At 40.5% G+C, this 22796-nt stretch overlaps 1 protein-coding gene across 3 annotated transcripts in view; it reads right to left on the reverse strand.

The window, feature by feature from the left end:
- Positions 1-22796, reverse strand: part of zfpm1 (zinc finger protein, FOG family member 1) — a 95303-nt gene that overhangs the window by 55506 nt on the left and 17001 nt on the right. For 2 of the 3 annotated variants that reach the window (XM_029434169.1, XM_029434168.1), the window contains exon 2: positions 20650-20790. The exons of the other annotated variant lie outside the window; for it this stretch is intronic. In XM_029434169.1, the coding sequence (XP_029290029.1) occupies positions 20650-20790 (141 nt within the window). The remainder of the gene's footprint in view (positions 1-20649; positions 20791-22796) is intronic. 3 annotated transcript variants of the gene reach the window in all.

Here is a 22796-nt window from a genome sequence, read left to right on the forward strand (position 1 = left end):
GTTTCGGCTCCACTTTCTCCCCTCTTTTATCCAAGGAGAAATATTCTCTTTCCCCTTCTCTTCCTGTCTCGGATAGTTGGCAGAAAGGATAGCGGGCCCTGTGTGATAAGTGCGGCACATTCTACTTCATTTGCCAGTTTAAAAGTTAAAGCCTTATTAATTGTTAAAGCGTGATATCCACAGGAAAATTGGACTGAACTCATTGAAGAGATGGAGAAATAATAAAAAGACATAGCCCACATGTGTATCTCTGTGGGAGGGACATCAATTAAGTTGAGACTTATCCAGCAGCACCACTGAGCTTTCTAGGTTGTGAACTAAAGACGGAGGATCTTGTCTTGAACGAAAAGCTAAAGCTTACATTTACTCATATTTCCAAACTTAAGGGCAAATGAAACTTGTGAAATATGGAAAGATGAAATTCAGAAAATACTTCAGTTCCTGGAGAGAGAAGGACTTTTGAAAGTTCTCTACAAGGTGCAAACCCTTACAGAGTCCTTTACAAACAAATCAGATTGTGTTTAGTTTGGACTGCCTAAGATCTATTGAAGGAGTTTCCAGAACAAATTGCTCCTTTTTTGCAAGTATACCAAGTGAGGTGCACGGACAGAACTTTGACGTCTGCCTCAAAGTATGGACTTAATAATATTTAAAAGGGTTAAAAGGAGATCTGACTAAAAAGACACCGTAGTGGAGTGAAGAAGGGATCCCCATCAACTCAAACAAAAAGATTTTAAATCAAGAACGCAGCTCATCAAGCCTAATGAGCTTCATTTTAAGACAATGATGTAATATATATATATATATATATATATATATACATTCCTCCCTAAACCTGCAACAAATAACTATTTTCATTGATTAATATATCAATTACTTTTTTTTATTAGTCATTTTGTATACACAATTTAAAAACAATAATGACAAATGCACATCTTAAGTTAAAGACCATTTCATCATACGAAAGCTGGGTTTTTGACAAAATAGGACAAACCCTCAATACCCTTATTTTAAAAAGGTTTTTATTAATTAAGGCTTAATAAGTAAAGTTTACTGAATTGCTGAACAAATAGACTATTAATCTGATCACACCAACTTTAAGAACTTGGCGGCTTTTGATGCTAAATGCTCACTTTGTTCGGGACTCAAACTGTATTAACATTTAATTTCAAAGCATAAAGGAGAACATGTTTGGTATTTTTACTTGATGCATGTCTTGAAACAATTCATTGATAATAATGGAGCAGAAACAAATAGTCTAATAATGCAATCCACATACAAATAAATTGATAACTATTTGAATAATCTGCACATTTTTTAACTCGAATATTTTAAGTCTTGAACTGTGGATCGGACAAAAATGTGTGGCCATTTTTTATTTAATCAATTATTCAAAACATGAAAAGTAACCATTGCGGCCCTAATGGACACATTTTGGACACATTTTGATATGGATTGTATTGGGGTTCGATACCCAGACCTTAGTGACACCAGACTCAAGACATGACCTGGATGTGATTTGTCCAATGCAAGGACCGGACTGGGATATTCCTCTTAATAAATACGTAATAAAATACATTATTAAGGTGTTTCAGGCAAACACCGTTTTAAAATGAGAGACAAAGTAGATTATTACGAGTCTGTGTTGACTGTGGAAAAATCCATTCCAGCATCAAGATGAGACCGAGACAGATGTGGTAGTAGTACAGGAGTACTTGAGCTCCAGCACAGAGACTGCAGCTGTCTGTCTTGGAGGCGCGAGGAGAGGCAGAACAAAGTGCTGCAGCTGATGAAGGCACCAAAGATACTGCTTTATTAACTCTCCGTCCACATCAAACCTGCAGCAAGCAGCTCGCTGATTAAACACAGAGACAACACACATCAAGCCTGCATGCTCAACAAGCCTGATTAAACAGACGCAAGCCTCGCCGCTCTCACGCTAATAACCCGCCGCACAAAAAATACATTAGACCTGAAAGCAAGAGAAGGAGAGGGAGAGGGAGGGAGAGAGGGAAAGTCATACTTGTATGAAAGAAAATCTGAGACTTGTGAAGAGAAACATTAAAGGAGGATATTTAAACAAAGAAAGGAGGAGAGAATGGAAAGAAGAGGAGGATGTGTGAGAGAGAAACTAAGGTACCTGACACAGAGTCACGCACTGGAGAGGAGCCACTTATTGATCAGAGTGAAGAGAATTACCCACCACTGAGGAAATACTTTTAATCAACTTTGCACTTTAAACACTTCCTTCAACGCTGCATGGCTCTTATCACAGCTCCATGGCCACCGTCCCTTACCATCAACGTCACACCAGAGGAACCGTCCACACAGCCCGTGATATCGATCTGTTATATTCAGCTTCAATAATAATCAGCTTCTTCTCCTCAGCCTTTAGGATTTGAGCTGCTAACGACTGCCCATTGATTACTCTAGGGATGACAAACTCAAGCAAAGCAAATTCGACAGATCTGAAATCCCTGGGATTTATTGACCGTCCACACATCTTCACATCTAATATGATGATGATGATGATAAAGTTCCCAGAGTGCAGTGGCGCGTGCAATACGTAATGGTTGTCAGTGAGAGGGTAGAGTAACTATTAAGGCCTGCAGGCTGGTCAACCTCGACCAATCCTCTGCCACATCCCTTACATGTTCTCAAACTAATGATGTGTGTCAGTGAAACCTGAGACACTACCACAGGATGCACATGTTCTCGCCACATCAAATGAACAACCAGTATGATTCCATTGTGCTCGTGAAGTGGACAATTGTTAACTGCACTAAGGAGCAATTGTTAGAAATGTGTGTGTTTCCTGAATATTTACGATTTCTTAATATCCCAGGAGCACGGCTGTAACTAACCATCTGCATTATGTGAACGCTCTTGTATCGTGAAACTGCCCTGAAAAAACAGCGATTAACATTTTATTCCACTTTGCACTGCATTGTGTTTCAAACAAGCAAGACACGGAGCATTACAATGAATAGCACACTGAAAATAATATAATTACTATGATCACGATCATTAAAACAGCCACTGTCAACGTGATGATGATGATGATTATGATGATGTGCTGTAGATGTCTGAGGCATCCACCAATATTCTGCCATTTTCACTAAAGTATAGTATCAATATATTCTAGAAACTATACAGAATAGTTGCACGGCATGAAGCAAAAGATGGAAGTGGAAAAATGGTGCTGAAGTAGGATATGATGGTGCAGCACAATGTTTCATATCTTAAAAGAAAGAGCTTAATAAATAGGTATGAACACGACTCTAAGAGAGCGGAGCAACCACACATCTTAGAATAACACACTTAACCCCAGAGTTCCACTGTTGCAGAACAATCTGTCATCGGTATAAATGTCTAAATGTCAACTTTTTAGGAACTACTACAACCGTGGTTAGGTTTCATATTGGAGCTGAAACTACGTGTCAATAAGTTGACCTACAGAAAATGACAGATAAGCGGTTTTTGATGAATAATTGAACATTACCGTGTTCCAGTTTGTCAGGTGTGTTGTTGCGTTGTCTCTTTCTTTTTACTTGTGATGAAGAGAAACACCTTTGGCTTTTGGACGAGCAATTTGAACGCGTGAGAAATTGTGATGGGCATTTTTCCCCATTATCGGACATATATATATTATATATATATATATGTATTAATATAAAATCATAACCAGATTAATAACAATATATACAATAATAATAACAATGAAAGCAGTAATTATTTGGAGCCCTGTTTAATATGATAGCAGTGCAGTCATATACGACATGTGAAAGGCATCATGGGTCGACTAATTCTGCTGGTGTTTTGTTAAAAAAGCAAATATTATCCCGTCAGTGCGAACCACCTGTATTATGATTCATAATAGATTTGATGCAGGCTGAGACATAATCCTCTACTATCAACACCTGTGTCCCACAAATACTGTACATATGTAAAGAATATGTTAATAACAGTGTTCTTATTATTAGTAGAACTCATTTAAATATCAATACGTTCGGCAGCATCGACAGCATCAATTCAAACAAGACACTCGTTTTAATCTCCTCAACGATAAGAAAAGTGCTTTTATGTGACGACAGAACATTTTAATTCCATAGCAGTTCGTTGCTATGCCCTTAGTAAATACAAATGTACCCAGCAGCAGCGTGAAGGACAGACTGAAGGGAGGAATACGTAAGCAGAGAGGGAAGGGGAACGCCCAGCTTTGAGAATGTCGATCACAGCCAAGAGTGAAACACGTAGTGTAAGGCTAATGATAATGAGGATTACACTCGTGGTAAAGGGGCGAGCTGCTGCACTTGAGCACAGCAGGACACCAAACATCAAAAGCCTGAAAATGCATGAACCCGGTGTAAACATGAAGCAGTACAGCGTGTATTTGCAGGATTGATCAAGCTAAACATTTTGAAAATGACAGACTAACAAAGTGCAACATATTTAAAAGTTATTTGCTCGATTAAATTCTTAATTTAATTGTATTCAAGTCCCATAAAGGCCTGGAGTTGAAAAGATTTCAAGGCATTTCTAGACTTTTAGGACGCTGTTTTCTCAGCGATGAATGCCTCTCAATGAAAAAGAAAATTCTCTCAGCTTCAATCTCTTCTCTCAAACCTCATCTCTCCATTTCAACATGCAGTCTCTCCTTTATATTCTCGCTTCCTCCTCTCTTTCCATCATTATCTCTCCGTTCCTCATCCCCTTATCCCCCCTCCCTTCCACCACCTCTCTTTCTTCTTCTCTGTACCCTTTCAATATCACTCATGCTCTCTCTATCCCTTATACTCCATCACCTTCCCTCCCTCTCTTTCTCTGCCTCCCCTCCATCCCTTTTTCTTTTTTTCTGTGAAAAAGCGTAGTGACTGGGAGCGTCACTCTGTGCGGATAGCTGGGAGCCGTTGGCGGTTATCGGCTCCTGCAGACTCTCTCTGCCGGTCTGATCTGTCTCCTCTTCATTAAGCAAATACGCCGACGTGGAAATGAAAACATAATAGCTATTTGATTTCCAGCGAGATATTTTGCATATTGGTTCGGAGCTGATAGCGGAATTTCATCAAGTCGTTTTTTTCTCTCCTTCTCTCTTCCCTCCCTCTCCCACCACCACCACCGTCAGCCCCCCACCCGCCCTCCACCACCTCCTTCTTTCCCTCTATCCTCATGCTTTAAAAACTGAATTACTGAGCTGGGCTGGCTTTCAGAGAGATTTCTTTACATTGCTGGGAAGAGAAAAAAAAGAGAGGGAGAGAGAAATCTAGTTCCCCAGGAAGACTACTTAACCGATTAAATATCCCCCCTATTCCCATCTTTTTTTCTCCCTCTCCCTTTTTGATAACAAGGAAGAAAATTTGAAGAATTCACAGTGCTTTAGGTTGACTATACTAATCAGAGATAGGAGTGAGAAAATTAACTCCTTAATGAGCAGAGCCGTCTCCCTGATAAAGGTCCTGGGGAGATGGCGGGATGGGACACTGGCTGAACCTTGGGAGAGAGACAGAGAGACAGAGAAGAAGAGATAGACCTCGGATGGAGGGATGTAGCGCAATGGTAACAGAATGAGAGAGACTTGACACCATGCAGGGGTAACAATTAGCTCCCTCCTCCTCTGAGGAGGAGATACTTGCTTCTTGGGCATGAGGACGGCAGGTAGAGAGATAGCAGCAATTCCCCCCCTATTGTGCCACAGATACCCACAGTGGCTTGCATCAGCGCTGGCTGTGATGGATTGTCCAGTGGCAGGGGTATCCTTCATGCCCCCCAGAGAGAAAAACTAGCCCTGGAGGAGAGGATCAGCAGCCTCTTCACAGCGGGCCTATCTGATGGTCCGGCGCCTCTCAGGAGGACAATTCACTGGCCCCAGTCCACAGAAATAAATCTCCCTGCTGCTGCTTTCCATGTTGGAACACCGTGTTGGTTCAGACCTGATAGCAGTCCCGCCGTGTTACAGCTGCAACCGACGGATATTGTACACACTCACACATACAGTGGACTACACACACACAGACACTTTTGTCAAAGGGTTCTGAGGTGAGGAAAACGATTCCTATTAAGAGCTGTGCTGAAAATGTTCATAAAATCATTTATTTGTTTGGCGGATGAGGCTGGTGTTGTTCTATATTCTTATTGTTCTGCTTCTATTGCCAACTAAAAAACATAATTCTTCAAAAGTTTAAATGACTAAAAAGGCTCAGTTTAGTTTGAACAAATGTTACTCAAACAGGAGGAAATAGTGCGTTTATTTTGGGATAATTGTCAGTGGTGGATCACAAATACTTACAACATTCTTATATTCTTAAAACGTGATTTGTTACCTTTTTTTCATTTGTAAATTGAATATGTCTTTTTGTTGTTTTTTGTTCTTGAATGTAAAATAAATTAATCTAGATTCCTCTTTTATTCTCTACATGTTATTGTTGAAAAGACACCAAATGTGACACTGCAGAGCTTGTTTCTAAAACTTCTTACAGGCCTGTACGGATATTCCTTAGTGATCCAGAGTACCAATCTGACCAGGCGAGCTCTTACAGATCGGGTTGATGCACAAACGACTTCAGACTGATGATCAGTGAGTCAAAAGTGAGTCCGTACAGTAAACGAAGAAAACAATGCAGAACACTGGACTGACAGCATACTTATTTTTCCAAATTTCTAATACACATAATTTAGACAAAGGGGTGTCATACAAATATTATTATTTATTTATTTTAATTTACACTGAATTATCGACATTGCTATCAAAAGAAATCCGGTATCATTCATTTCCACATTAAATTGGCCAGAGGGAAAGAAAGGACATTGACGCTCCTTGAAACTGAGCACTACAAAAGCCTTTAATATCTATTTAAAATCTCTCCAGGATTTCCTAAAGGAACAGTGCGCACAGAAAATAGCATCAATTAATAGAAAATGACGATGGCACCAGCGAGGAACGGAAGAACACACAATGTTTCAGAGTGTCAAAACGGAACCATGTGACTCACATACTGTGATAACATTTTGGAGATGCTGCATTTCAGCAGATTTCATCACCTTTGACAGAGAGATCGTATCAGGCTTGTCTGACTAACACAAAGTCACCTCTCTCCATCTCTGTTCTGCCTCTCATCTTTGTTTTTATACAGCTCACTGAGATTTTGGCTGCACTTTGTCCAGCGCTCTCATGTAATGGAGGAATGTTCTCCAAGCACTGCACTTTGGAGTGAGGGATGAAGCAACATGATAAATACTGTACACCAATCAATGGACAAATATGGCTGAATAAGATGTTTTTGACATTAGTTATGTAAAGTCTGAATGATAAGTTAATTAAGGGTGTGGGTTTTACGTTTTCAAATCAAGTATCCACATTTGTATTGAGCACCATATCGCTGCATAAAGTGCAGTGTGGAGACACCTCGTGATACGTTGGATCAAGTCTTCCCTCTGGTATTCTGTTTCACAACCGTTTCTTCTCTGGCAGCACTTCAGACGCACTCACCCTGACAGACTGTTTCATGTTCCTCAAGGACGCCTCACTCCCACATACACAACAGAGGAACAGCAGTCTACAGTTTAAATACAGTGAAACTGTGAAAAGTGAAACTGTGTGCATTATGATAAGCATGTAAAGGAATGAAACAAGAAACAAGACCCTCTTAGATCCCTCCAGGTAGGGGGGGATCAACTTTTGTCAACTTTTAACAACACTTGACAAGGAACATTGATAAAAACTGTGTATTGACATTAAATAATAATGAATCATTTGACTCTTTAGCAATAACCCCAAAACCACTCACTTTGTGTGCCATTACCCCCTTTTTATGCATGGAGTGTACAATACAACTTTAAAGTGTTTTTCAAGGTCGGTGTATTGTTTGTGAACGACGCCAAAAAAACTAAATATTGAATTCAACGTTTGATCCAACGGGATCATTTCATTTCTTGCCAGAAAAGCTGTATACCAACTCTTCTCAACTCTTCTTGAAATGTAACTAAAGATATAGTTCATGTTTTTTCACTGTTGACATTTCAAGCTCATTCTCATTAAACGGGGAAATGCAATATTTAACTGTATGGAGGCACATTGAAGGCAGAGTTCTTCAACCTTGTCAGCACATTTCTGGTCCTAAAAGTCTCATGATCTCAAGCATAGAAGCAAATACGTTGGCTTGTAAACTGAACATGGGTTATTTGTGTCTTTCATTTTCTAGGAAATAGAGGGGACTCCAAATGAATCATAAAACATATGCTTGAAAATGTCAAATTGTTTTAAATACATGAAACATGTCAACATGTACAACTTCATCTGCATATTAAGTGACCCTCCAGAGTGAGCATCAGGAAAGGGAAACTCTGATTGAAGGCCATGCATATAGAGGAAATACATTCAGAGATGGTGTATTCTCTTTGTCTTTTTAATGTGCTGGTAATGAAAAAATGTAGAGGAGAAAAAGGAGTAAGAACAGGTGGTGTTTCAAAACAAGACAAAAAAGAAAGAGGGGAGGAGTTTTGAGGGAGGAAGATAGAGAGCAGTTACCATGCAGCCGAGCTGAGACCCTGGACTATTGAAGCCAGGCATGCAGACGAGAAAGCCAGCCGATAAGCCCGGCTGATAAAAGATAGAAAATAGCAGCAGATTTGAACTTTCCCACCGTCCTAAGATCCACAGGGGGAGGAGGGGTTGATTCAACTACTTATTGAATCCCTTCCTATCACAAAGCACCCTCAACCCCCCAACCCCCTCCCAAAACCCAACAGCTAGGCAAGGCCACGAGTGGAGCGGGGATACAAGGTTGACACGCACGCAAATGCACGCACACACACACAAGTATCAGCATAATGTAATCGGAATATTGTAATCATGTATTGCACAATTTAAGAGTTTAAATAACCAAAAGGTTTCATGGAGAGGTCATTGAAAGGTCAGGAAGAAACACACACACACACACACACACACACACACACACACACACACACACACACACACACACACACACCCACACACACACACACACACACACACACACACACACACACACACACACACACACAAGGTCATACAGTACGTGAAGTCTAACCATCATCCCTCCATCCTTAAATCAAATCAGAGACAGTGTTTCTTTCCATATCTCTGCTCCACTCCGTTGACATAAAGAGACTTGGCCTTGACTAAATTGGTGAGAATTTTCACACCCTTCTAAGTGCAGGCAAACACGCACACACACTGTTTGGTGAAATAAGGTCATTCCCATATCCGACATGGTTTAGGCTGTGAAATTTATTGATGGGATTCATTCACAAGGTCTACACTGCAGACACTCTTTGGAACTTTGGCTCACCTGCTCTGATTCTTGTACACAATGGTACAGGTGTGATTTGCCCAAATCTCGTATCGAAAAACACACTAATGATGACAAAATACTATATACAGTGACTCTAATTTCTCTATTATTTTGCAAATTGTCAGGATTCATTTCCATGGTGTCATGTGTGTAGTAAAACCTGCTTTGGGTTTATGGAAGCTTTTCATGACCAAACAGATAAAGTCATGCTATAAACAATGCTGCTTGTGTTAGCGCCTCAAATCTTTTCCATAACAATAGCTCCTCTTAGTTCCTTCGCTCTTTTTAGCAGTGTGGTGAAGAGCAGTGAGTAAATATAAACACTGAAGCCATAAGCATTTCTGAGATAGCGTAAGTGCTATTAGCTTTATTAACATAGACTCAAATTCAAAAGTGCTAAATGTTCTTCTGGTGAGTACACTCTCAAACTCACACAGTCAATTCACTTTATTTTGGTGGTGAATTATATGAATTGTTCCAAGACAAATCAAATAAATACTTACATTTGTATGTTTCTGATTTATGCTGTGTATAGAAAATGATATCAATTGTATAAAAGCCTGCTAACTCCAGAAAGTGTACCGGGTGCTAGTCGGACACAATAGCTCTTTGAGCTTCAATCTATTATCTTTACTAACGCATTAATCAATTTACCTAGTTACTTCAGTCCATCCACAAACACCTGAATACCTTGTGCTCTCAACTGTCAGAAAGCAGTTTCAGCTCTCTATGTAGCTCTCTGTGATGTTAGCAATTATGTGCAATTAAATGCAAGACGCCACTAGGCTAGTCAAGCTACCTGACACCCCATAACACAGAGGTTGACTTTCCATTACAATTAGGCAGGACAGGCGGGTTTCATTACTCTTTAAAATGATTTGATTAAAGCTTAAAAAGAGGAAGGTTTGGCAGCATACTAGCTTCATTGACAGGAGTTTTAAGCCTTTGTGGTACTTGCTTGTTCCTCCTGAGCTGGACGCAGGCTGCACTTCTCTGCTCAACGTTGAGCTTTATTACTGCAGTCAAGATGGAGGCGAAGGTGCAACGTCAGCCACGACATCCTTTTGTTTCTAACACAGAACAAAGCTAGAACAGAGACATGATTGTAATTTTATTTGACACTGGCTTTGGTAACCAGTTGGCCAAACTGACATATGGTTGAAATAGCTCTTCAACAAATAGCAATATCTTCTATTAATATTGATCAACAAAAGTCTATTCCGACAGTGTGCAATTACCAATGCCTTGTGCAATATTCACTTTTTATAACTTTTGCAATTACACTGTCATGTGCAATATTCACTCCTACACTTTTGTTTTCTCCAATGACTGTACTTATGTTGCTGTTACTGTATATTTATTCTATTTAATTGTTACTCGTCACTTTACTCTCTTTGCTGTAACAACGTACATTTCCCTGTCGTGGGACAAATAAAGATTCTGATTCTGATGCTCAACAAAAGTTTCACCCACAGTTTCAACCATTTTCGACTAGCACATCACTTCCATCTCTCTCAAATGATCCAAGCTGCATGTACAGTTTATAACAAGGTTGTGTGTCATCCGCTGATATGCTGCATCAAATGAAAGAAAAGAGAAAAGCCACAGGAGAGATCAGATCCCGCTGGATCAGGGACTTTAATGCATGGCTCCATTAGCATGAGAGACATTTCTCAAAGTGTGTACAGTATGTGGGAGAAAGTGTGTATTTGACTTTTTGTGTGATTAGTGTTTGCCTGTACTGTGTGTGTATGATATAATGAGCCTGATTGCAATCCCTTCTCCTTGATTTTAATCCCGAACCCCGAATATAAACGAAAGGCAGATGAGCAATTATAATGGTATGCAGGAGGAACGAGAGGTCCTCCCTCCCTCAGCTCCCTGAGCACCTCCAACACCACATCTTTGACATGACCCAGCTCTGTGTTCATGTCAGTGCGATGTTGCAGAGTTAGAAATACAAATGATGTTAACACTGGAGAAAACAAAGAACTTCATGTGATGAGGTGTTGAATTTCTGATCTGTTTATTATCTATGAAAATGTCAAAAATGGTTATCTTTACATGTTTCATCTTTCTCACATTTCTTTCAAGGTTTTTTACTTTTGTCAACTGTTCCTGCTCTCCCACCTTCCTGGCTTCTCTCTTCCTTTTCACTTTCACTAACTTCTTCCTCTCTACCTCCTCGTTTTACTTACTCATCTTCCTTGTTTAGCTAATTCCTCCTCCTCCTCCTCCTCCTGATCGCATTCTCAAGAACTGCGGCCTTCGCTTTTGCTTTTTATCTGAGTGTCAACCCTGAAACCTCATGTCAACTGTGCAGGAGGAACCAGCACACACACGCAGATGTTTCTGCTGGTCCCAGAGACTAAACACACTAAGGGATAGAGGGAACAGCCCCGGCAAACAGAGACAAAAACATGATTGAGAATGCAACAAAAACTGTCCTGGGGGACGGTTTGTGTGTGAGTGTGCCATTTTAATTAATATATTTACAGTGAAACTGATCAATATTATTGTTTGTCAGTTGCATGACATTTAACTATAATGTCATCTTCCTGTTGAAGTGTCTCACTAAATGATGTTTTAGAGGCATTTTGAGGACATAGAAAATATCACATACACGTGACTTCAACCCAAAGCTGTACCTGCTTTTAAGAACCCATAACTCTGCATTATACAATACATGATACAGCACAATTACAATCAGTTAAACTGATGGCTGACATGTACTATTTGGTTGACTGTGCAGCGTTCAAACTGAATGTAGCCCTGTGCTTATTTGATTGGTCAATGCAGCATCTTGCTGGATGACATCACATTGTGTTGTGCAGCACTACTGTGGATCCAAGCACGTCCTAAGGCTCGACATTAGTTACACATTGAGTAACTTAAAAGACCTCAATATTTTCTCTATAAAACTGAAAAATACAACAAATTTCACTGTTTGGCTAAAAAACAGACAATAAAATAACTGTTCTTTGTATGTTGCACTTAGTTGCACCTGGTTTGGCTTATTTATAGCTAATAGTTGAATTTGTATTCTATTGTTTCTGTATGTTGCACTTATGTTGCACTTCAAACTGGCTTATTTGAAGACAGTGTTCACTTATACGATTGTACCTATTTGAAACTATTGTACTTACAAGATTCTTGCTGTTCGGAGTTGTATCTCCATGATTGTTTGCACTTTTTGTACGTCGCTTTGGACAAAAGTGTCAGCTAAATGAACTGTAATGTAATGTAAAAGTCTATAACACCAACTGTTTAATTTGAAAAGTGCAGGGACTTTTAATAATGTCTAAATCCATGATCTTTGATTGTATATGTGTACAGTAAACTTATTCATTAATTGCTGTATCACTTCTGCCTTAAGTGGAATCAACAAAATCAAACAATTGCACTCATTAATAGCAAATGTGGCCCAAATCTGATTTCTCTTTGCTCTTATGTGTCACAGATCTGATTTTTTCAGAGTGATGTGGACATAGAAATCAGATTGTTCACACTTTCATATGTGGTATGATACATATCTGATCACTGCCTAATAGGCTAATATTTTCCAATATATCGGCCTGACTGATTGTTTTGGTTACCAGCTATGGTATCCTCTGACTATTATATTGGAAGGACACTTTGTCTACATTTTAATGGCTTTACAATTGTTTTGAATGCACACATTGCAATTGAAGTCAAGTGTAACATATGGTGGATGTATAAATAAGCACTGATCAAGCCACAAAAAATTCAATATGTCAACGTTCCACATGACAGAATCCAGTGTTGTACATCTGTGTGATCTCCGGCTTCCTACTGTACATCTGCCACTCCCACTGCCAAGAAGAGGAAGCTTTTACCAGGAAACCCTCTCTGAGAAGTAAAGAGAAATACCACGAGAGAGAGAGGGGAGGGGTGGAGGGAGATAAAAAGGCAGAGAAGTGATAAAGATAAAGAGACAGACAAGCAAAGCAAAAGAAAAAACAAGGGAAAAGAGAGATGGAAAGATGGGGGGGCAGTCTTTTTGTTGAAGAGAGAGCAGAAATAGAGAAGAGGGGGGTACGCCACTCACAACTTGGCTTTGCATCTCTTATCTCCGCCTCCTGTCACAAGGCTTAAAATAAAAATAAAAATAAAGTGAGATGGTGGCAGCAGTGTTGGTGCGATAGCCCTGTGGAGCATGGAGAGGGGATGTAAAGGAGATAGCTAGTTAAATATAACCCGCTGCATGGTTGGCAGCAGCAAAGAAAGGGGGTATTTTCAAGAGGCAGGGCATCACTGGAGCCCTCACTGCCCAGATAACATCCATGTTAAGAGTGTGTGTGTGTGTTTGTGCAAAAGACATATCCATAGCTACTCTACTGATCGAACACACACACACACACACACACACACACACACACACACAGTATGCAAACCCAGGCTTACACAATTACTTTCACAAACTGATGGAGAACAACACACATACACACCAACACACAGAAGGGGCACAGCTCGCTCACATCTATGCATCTCTCTGCCTCGCCAAAGGAAGTATCAACGACCCCACCCCCCTCCAACGCAAAAAGTCACAACGGGATTTCTGATGGGAAAAATGTGCTTTCCTCAGATGATGGTCAGATAGAGGGGGAGTACAGCCAAATGTCAAAGATGATAAATGGAAGGGTGCAGAGACAAGATCACACACACACTCACACACAGAAACACAACACAGGCAGACACAGAGAAAAACACTCTTCCTCACTTGTACTCATAAAAGCACGCATGCAAATACACGTGGACACGCCAGGGCTGCAACTGTCACTTATGTTTGAAGAATCTATCAAAACTGTCATCCAGTATTCAAATAATCTGTAAATCTATATACCTTTATTTACTAACTAAAATGCATTTTTTGGCCAATCTACAAAATGTCAACTCAGTTGGATGTCTAAGTTAAATATGACAGCAAATTTCACGTTTTGATATTTTTCAAACTTTCTGCATTTGAATTGCACCTCGGACAGCAGCTAATGATTGTTCTCATTATCAGTTAATCGGACTGATTATTTTTGTTCAATGAATACATAATTAATAGACCACAACATGTGAAGCAAACAGTGGATAATAACCATAAAACACGCCTAGCCCAATGTTTTTGGTTGTGGCCGACCAACAGTACAAAACTTAAGATATTTAGTTCACAATAATATAAATAATATAATAATAATATATAACAAAGAAAAACAGCAAATCCTAACACTGGAGAGGTTGGAACCAGATTAAGCAACTACTAAAGCTGCTGTCAATGTTGTTGTTTAACTCAGTTAATTGCTAATTGCAGCTTTAACATAAACACGTCCATGTTTTTAAAAAAAGAGAAGTCCCAGGTAAATATGTTGGACATATTTTAGAGCAGTAAGACCTCTCCAATTTATTACATTAATAAAAATATTATTTAATATTGTAAGATTTCAGTAAGCAGTGACTGGTTATTAAAGAAGCCCACATGTCCGAATAGAACACATATTGCTTTAATAATTGACATACATGTACTGTATGAACATACGTTTGTGTATGGTCCCCGTTTACTACATATAATCATTGACCATTTCCAACTGTCAACAGGTTACAGAATTGATAATATAAATTGCCGATGCACACTTCACTGCTTGTGTGAGTACAGTAGCCACCTGCCATGTAAACAATCTTTGGACCAGAGCAATTATTAATGGGAGAGGTTTATTTGCTAAAATTATAACGACAGGCTAGTAAAAGAAAACCGGCTGTTACCTGTCAGAGTTATTTGAGAGTCTCGAACCCAGGAATGTTCTAAAAGATTACATAATTTTTTCAATAATTACTATATTATTTTTTGTTGATCGACTAATCAATTGATGAACTATTGTTTCCGCTCAAAATCATCACAGAAAAAATATTAGACACCTTTGTTTCTTGTCAACGAAAAAAAAAACTCAAAGCAATGAACAGCAACGTATTTTTGTAGAGAAATTACGTTCACTTCTCTTAAAATCCATGTTTTCTTCCTTTTTGCTTAAGTGTACCTCTTTGACTACACAGCTGCTAAATGTGATGCTTTTGAGCAAATGACTTTAAAACCTCAACATCAGAGCATTCTTGATCGCACCATGAGGTTGTTTTCCCCACACGTTCTTCTGTCTTGCCCTGTCAAACAGGGGTCAGAGGTCGAGATCAGCGACACAGCAGCTATTCTGGAACTGGCTGGGGGTTCAGTGTCTTTCTCAAAGGTTCTCCTGCCAGCTAGTAGAATGATAAACTACTAGATTAACTCATGGTCGACTAAGTATCTGATCACAAGGTCACATCTATGATAGTATCATGTCATATCTTTGTCAACCTGGCTTGGCCTTGCCCAGTCTGGTCTTGTCTGGTGTCTTCTGGGGCTTTAGGTGTACAACTTACCTTAACTGAGGTGTGCGTTAATTTGCTTACTCAAGCAATCATACTGTGTGGATGTGTGTGTGTGTGTGTGTGTGTGTGTGTGTGTGTGTGTGTGTGTGTGTGTGTGTGTGTGTGTGTGTGTGTGTGTGTGTGTGTGTGTGTGTGTGTGTGTGTGTGTGTGTGGATGACTTAAGAGATAATTTTAATATCAGGCCGGTGTGGATTGCTGATAGTGTTTTAAGGCAGGGCCCTGTGGACCGAGCGCTGGTAGTACCTATCTGTAATTAGTAACCATTCCCTATCACTGATAAGATAAACTACGCCTGACCTTTTCCGTTTGGTCACCATAGCAACCCAACACCCCCACCCTGGCACCACCGCCCTCCTCTTCGTATTATTTTAGTGATTAAACAGCAAATAGCGCCGAAGATGTGAGGAGCTGATAGGAGCATGATTAATAATAGTCCTCCACATGGTCCTCTGTGTGTGCGTGTGTGTGTGTGTGTGTGTGTGTGTGTGTGTGTGTCTGTGTCTGTGTCTGTGTGTGTGTGTGTGTGTGTGTGTGTGTGTGTGTGTGTGTGTGTGTTGAGGAGGAGGGGCCCGTCAGTGTCAAACAGTCATTGTGAGAGGCTTGGCTTGGCTTTTTGTGGTGAATAATGGAAATTTAAGATGAGCTGAAAGTGAAATAAAAGCAACGGGATGAGAGCGATAGATGTCTCCCTTTTCCAGAGCCACTCTCTGAGGATAGACAATATTAACATTACCCTCTCCTACACCCACTCAGCTTTTTGCCAACCATGGTCCTAACATTCTGAGGGGCCATGCTGGGGAAGTGCGATCTGTTGATGAATAATGAATGCTGGATTCCAGGGTTACCTCCTCCTCACTTTAAAACACCACACTGTGGTTTTAGAGTGGTGGGCAGGAGGACTAACCTCTTCATCAGAGAAACTTGAAATAAGAATCTGAGTGTAGTTCTTAATCGATGTCTGTGAGAAACTTCCCCTTACTGAAAAGCAGTTATTGTGGAGCTAGTGTAAGATACATTCAGGTGTGAATATGATGAAACGCTTTCTTTAAACAACATATTATATATAAATATCTAAATTAACTGATAGCAATTCTGCCTGGAAGACAGATAGGACACCTCAAATCTTGCTTAAGTAACGTAAAATATATATGACATGTAGTTAATGAGCTATAAACACCAAGTGCCTAAGCAATACGTTTAGCTCTCATACTAACATACAGTACGGTTTTAAACGGTTTAAATGTTTCTTTCTAGCAGTATACATCTAATATAGCCTATGTACTCACACACACACACACACACACACACACACACACACACACACACACACACACACACACACACACACACACACACCTGATGATGTTTTACATGTTATAACTGATCAAATGTGGGTGGCGGTAATGCAGAAAAATGCAGAAGAAGGCCAACAAAGGAGGAAGAAGACTCAGTCTAGCAAATATGGATGTAAACACTGCAGGTTTCAAATTCCTCCAAAATAGTCCTCATAATGTTTTATGAGGAAGGAAACGCATTCAATATTTTCGTTAGGCACCAAGAAGAAACGCAATGTACACATTTAAAATGTTAAAGCCAAATGCAGGCCCAATTGTAATCTTATTTAATGTCTTATTGGATGTGAGAAACTGAAAAGCTTATGATAATTGCTTGTGCAAAAGATGGTTGCAATTCCAAAACCCCACATTTCTCAACCCAGTTAAATGAGCTCAAAGCAAGGCCTTCCCCACTCCTAGGAAGCCTGCTCTGTATCTCCAACCATTTGCATGCCAGGGAAACAGAGAGTAGCTATGCAAAGCAGGACCCGTTGACTGAAAGGTCAGTGTGGGTTTACTGAAGCCAGGCAGTCAAAAAGGCTGAGCAGAACCCCTTCCGACTGTTCCCACACTCCTTCACTATACTTAAAAGGGAATCTCCCTGTTACCTCCACTGGTGGATTAAAGCACTACAGGATGTCCATACCAAACTAATTATAGATGATGTAAAAGTGATGTAAAATTATCTGGAATCATTTTTAGTAGTTCAAACCAAAAATGTTGGTTACAGCTTATGAAAAGCTTTGTCAGAGAAATTAACCCTGATGATGTCGTGTGATCAGGGTCATCTCAACTTGGGCTTTAAGACTACACATTCATATCAGAAAGTCTGCATTACCAAGTGTGGGTGTGTGAGAGATCTACGTGTCAATCAGGAAGGTAGGATCTAAAGAAGAGTATTTTTAGAGCCTGCCCCATACTAAACTCTTACAGTCAGGGCATCTCGACCTCCATTGGTTTGATTTCTACCATTCTTTTTCATTTATCTGTCTTTCGCAAGTCTCCCTTATGGAAGTGCAACATTGAATGACTGGAGTAATGTGTCAATTGTCTTTAGCTTGGACCAACATTGTAAAGAATAAAATAGTACCAATATTAACTGTTTACAACCTGCTTTATTACCTGGGGTAGACCAAACAGAACATCAGATGGTTGTGAGTTCAGTACCAGGGCTGCCACCATTGTACCCCTGAGCAAGGTACTTAAGCCTGAGTTGCTGTCCCTGTAGTTAGTTCACTGTAAGTCGCTCTGGATGACCTGTAATGTAATGTAATTAGCTCAGACAGAGTAGCTAGGAAACTGTTTGTGTAAAGAGATGTTGCTCATTTCATTCACTGCCATTGTTATGCTGACATTTGAAAACCTACAGTATATGTATGTAAAATCTAAATACCTTTTTGTTTTGTTTGTTTTATGTGTTCCTTTGTATGAAGTTGATCGGAGTAGCGCAGTTACTATTCCGTTATTATTTCTCAAACGGGCCTAAGCTCCAGAATGCGGGCGGGTCACCCAAAATTGCAGTCATTGGGGTTGGGGGGGTTCAGAGGAATGTGCCTGGGAAGGCGGATTTAGCATCTGATGAGTGTCAGCCATCCAGAGATATTTAAAGATAATAAGCATTCTGGGATATCTCTAGAAAGTTCCTGCCCCTTACAGTGGAGCAGATAATGGATGTCATACACTGCTGAGTGATGTGGATGGAGGCAGGATCGGATTCACACATGCAACATACACACACAAGTTTACATACTGCTGCAGGTATAAGCACTTCATAGCAGAGTACTTTGAGGGCAATGGCTATGTCTCACACACACACACACACACACACACACACACACACACACACACACACACACACACACACACACACACACTATGTCCGCATGATTGCTTGAGTAAGCGAATTAGCCTCAGCGTTGGCTGAGGAGGCAATAAGTTGGCAGAAAAGAGGGATAATCTTTTATCTTTCACCCTCCCAAATGATTTCTTAAAGTCTGTATCACATCCCTGACAGTTGACGTTCCACTTTTTCCTCTTTCATTATTTATTTATCTATTTTTGCTTTGTGTGAATTCAGCTAAAATACTTCTAAAGCGCTTAATGGCCCTATCGCTGCCTCAGATCTGCTGCCACATGCTGCCTTTACTCAGCTTCCCCCATTTTTGAGATATTCTTCGGCCCGGCCCCCGAAGAGCCAGCACTTTATCAAACCGTCTTGACGAGAATGACACGGCCAATTATTGACAAATTATTCCTTCATAGAATGACAGTAAGACAAGGAGAAGAGTGAGAGAGAGGGGGGAGAGACTATTGGCTTGATGAGTCGAACCCACTCCAACACCCCCCTAAGAGGCCTGAGGAGACAGGCGTCTATCTATCAGATTCTATTAAGAGCTCGGCACTTTGGCGAACAAAGCTCCCTGCGCCCCGCCACGCATTAACTGCTATTATACGCTCATGAACTTTGTCACAATCACAATGGTTCCCCCCATTCTCCCTTTTGCACATTTTAGTCTCCTTTTGTGAATTTAAGAACTGATAAACCACATCGCTTTCCCGTCGTGTGTCTGTGTATGTGTGTAAGTCAAAGATTGGATATAGGAGATGATGATGTATAAACAAAAACCACATTGGTCAGAAAAACACTTTTGTTAAGGGGAAGATGAATAAGCTACATGCTTTTTTGAATATTTATGGGATCCTTCCAGTACAGTTTTATATGTGTCAAAAACATCAGGTGTTGCATCACTACAGCAAGCAATAATTCACAAGATTCCCTTAAAAGTCTCGTTCCATATTTTTCATATTGTCAACCAATCCAATCAAAGAGAAAAACCAACAATGTGTGTCACGTATGGTGTGTTTATCAATGCCTGATATATCTCCTTTCTCTGTGCCAGAGAGCTCACAACACATCACTGAGCTACACTGTTGCACTGGGTGACATGTTCCTTCATAACCATGAACACATGCATTGTACTTTCACCCACATACACTCTGTTGCTGTAAATACTCACAATTGCAACTACTATCCCCAACAAATGCAATATTTCTTCCTGTTTGAGTAACGTTTGCTAAAAAGTGTCCATGTGTTTTCGGAAATAAGTTAACCTTTTTAAAATAAATGAAACTCCACATTTGTAAGTTGTTTTTAATGTGTGAAGGCTTATGTCCTCAGTAGGAAATAATGGGCCTGGGAATGAGAGCCACATACAGGTTAAGGAAATTAGAATTTATTACAGCATGTTTGTATCCATGTCCACTGCATGCCGGACATGCAATGGACATAGGGATACAAACATGCCTCAAAAGGTGCCCCTTTTTCTGAACTTCTCAGGGGACTCAAACGTGCAACAATCTACTTTGAATCCCACAAGCCAACAGCACTGGGTTTATTCAAATGCACTCCATATTCAAATAAACAAGTCTTGTGCACCCAATTGCACCCACCTAGCATGAGTGTAAAAATATGGCCTACTGATCATCAGTCGACTAACTACCTAATGCTTTATCAGGCATGTGTACCATTGCTTTTGTGAACCGCCTCTCTTATCACCTGAATCGTAATCGGGGGGACTTTGAGGCCTGACGGTGATGGCTGCAAGATAGAAGTTCTCGATGTGTTCACAGGGACGGATGGACTGCAGAGTTGGCGGTCGACAAGAACTTTGATACCAAGGCTGGCAGGTAGGTAACCCTTAAGCATAAGAGAGGAGGAGGGATGAGGGCAGGTAGCTACATTTTCATCCATGGGTCAGGAATTTTCATGAAAAAAATACCCATTCAGTAATATTTGGTAAATAAAGGGGACACTCAAAAACATGAAAATTCTGGTATTTGAAGAATGCTGTAGATATTGCACCTTGTTACCCTGTCAGATTATGTTGTCAATATTTGAATTACAGACTACAGACTAAGAAATGCACTTGTTGGGAATCCAATTCAGCAATTTATGTTCCTGAAACAAGTAATCTTAGATTTCTTTAATCTAGAATGACATTTCCAATGCTACTTTGCATAATGTTTTTAGCAAAAAAGGTTTTGTTGCTCAAGTTAAAACATCATTATTGACACAGAAACCCGACTATGAAAGGTGAAGAAAAAGAAGAAAGGGCGCCCTGTTGCAGGAGCAGAGAAACCTAAGGAAAGAATAGACTTGTGTGTGTTTGAAAAAGAAAAACACCCACCGGGGCCTGACCCTTTAACCCACGACTGATGACAAGTAGACTTCTTTTTCCTCTCTCACTCCCATCCACATCACCGCTGCTAAACTCCTCTTCTTCCCTTTTTCTATATTTTTCTCCTCCACACACCCCTCTCTATTACTTCGCTTTGCCAAGTCCACATCGTCGGTAACGAGGGTGTAGTTTCTTAACATTCATCATCGCTGAACTCTGAAACTTTATCAGCTCCGGAGAGCGGCGCCACAGCCCCGGCCCTGGCTTTCTCAGCTCTCAGATAGGGCCGATAACACACTGATAGATTACAGCAGATTGTTTTACTTCAGGGGACACTACTGCTGCTGCTAATACTAATACACAGACAAGAAGACTTGTTGGGGATAGAAGGGGAGGTGGAGGGAAGGGGGCAAAGAGGCTCAAAGAGGTAAGGACAGGGAAACTAAGATGTGCTGGAGGAAATTAAAGACAATGTCAGAGATGTCCTCATCCTGCCTCCGCTATCATTTGTGGAAATACAGGCTCGTAAATTTGGAAACATGTTAATATTATGTGACAGTTAAAAACTGGTCTCTCTCTTTCTTCCCACTATCTACTTTCACTCCTCTTCTTCACAAACAAAACCACCGACAACTCTCTACCCATGAGAGAATGAACACACTGAGCAAACCTGAGCCAGCCCTAGCTATAAGCTTTATCAAAAAGGAAAGTCTTTAGCCTACTCTTAAATGTGGAGAGGGTGTCTGCCTCCCGAACACAAACTGGAAGCTGGTTCCACTGGAGAGGAGCTTGATAGCTGAAGGCTCTGGCTCCCATTGTACTCTTAGAGACTCTAGGAACCACAAGTAACCCTGCAGTCTGGGAGCGCAATGCTCTAGTTGGTACACACTGTACCCATGAGAGGATGAACACACTGTACCCATGAGAGGATGACCACATTGTACCCATGAGAGGATGACCACACTGTACCCATGAGAGGATGACCACATACACCACGCACACACACAAGTTTACATACTGCTACGCACACACATACACACACAGGATTAGGGATTCAGATGTAAAGCGGGGTCAAGCTGCTGACCTGCCTGTCTTCATGTTTTCTGTTGGGACGGCAATAGATTGATCTGTGCGACAAAGCAGCCAATCACGGCACCCCATTCCTGCCACCATTGCTGACTGCGCCGTTTCGGCCTGTCATTGTGAAAACCCAAACCTGTCTGCTGCTGGTTTGTGCCTCTCTATTAGCGACAGATTGAGGACTGAGCTTATCTGGGCCCAGCAGAATGTGTGCCTGTATGTGTGTGTGTTTATGGAGACAGAGGGTGTGCATGTAATGAATTGGTGTCAGGGAGGGCAGAAAGAGTTAAATGAGGTCTAATCTGCTAATAGCAAGCAACGGCAAGAAATTATCAAGGCACAGCTTGCACACAATGCAAAAACCTGGAAACACACAGGAAAAAGACACAAATATAATTATGAAAAACACACTTGCAGAGAAAAAAAAGTGAACTGTGCATTGGTG

This window comes from Cottoperca gobio, chromosome 6 (assembly GCF_900634415.1).
Source record: "Cottoperca gobio chromosome 6, fCotGob3.1, whole genome shotgun sequence".
NCBI classification, from domain to species: domain Eukaryota; kingdom Metazoa; phylum Chordata; class Actinopteri; order Perciformes; family Bovichtidae; genus Cottoperca; species Cottoperca gobio.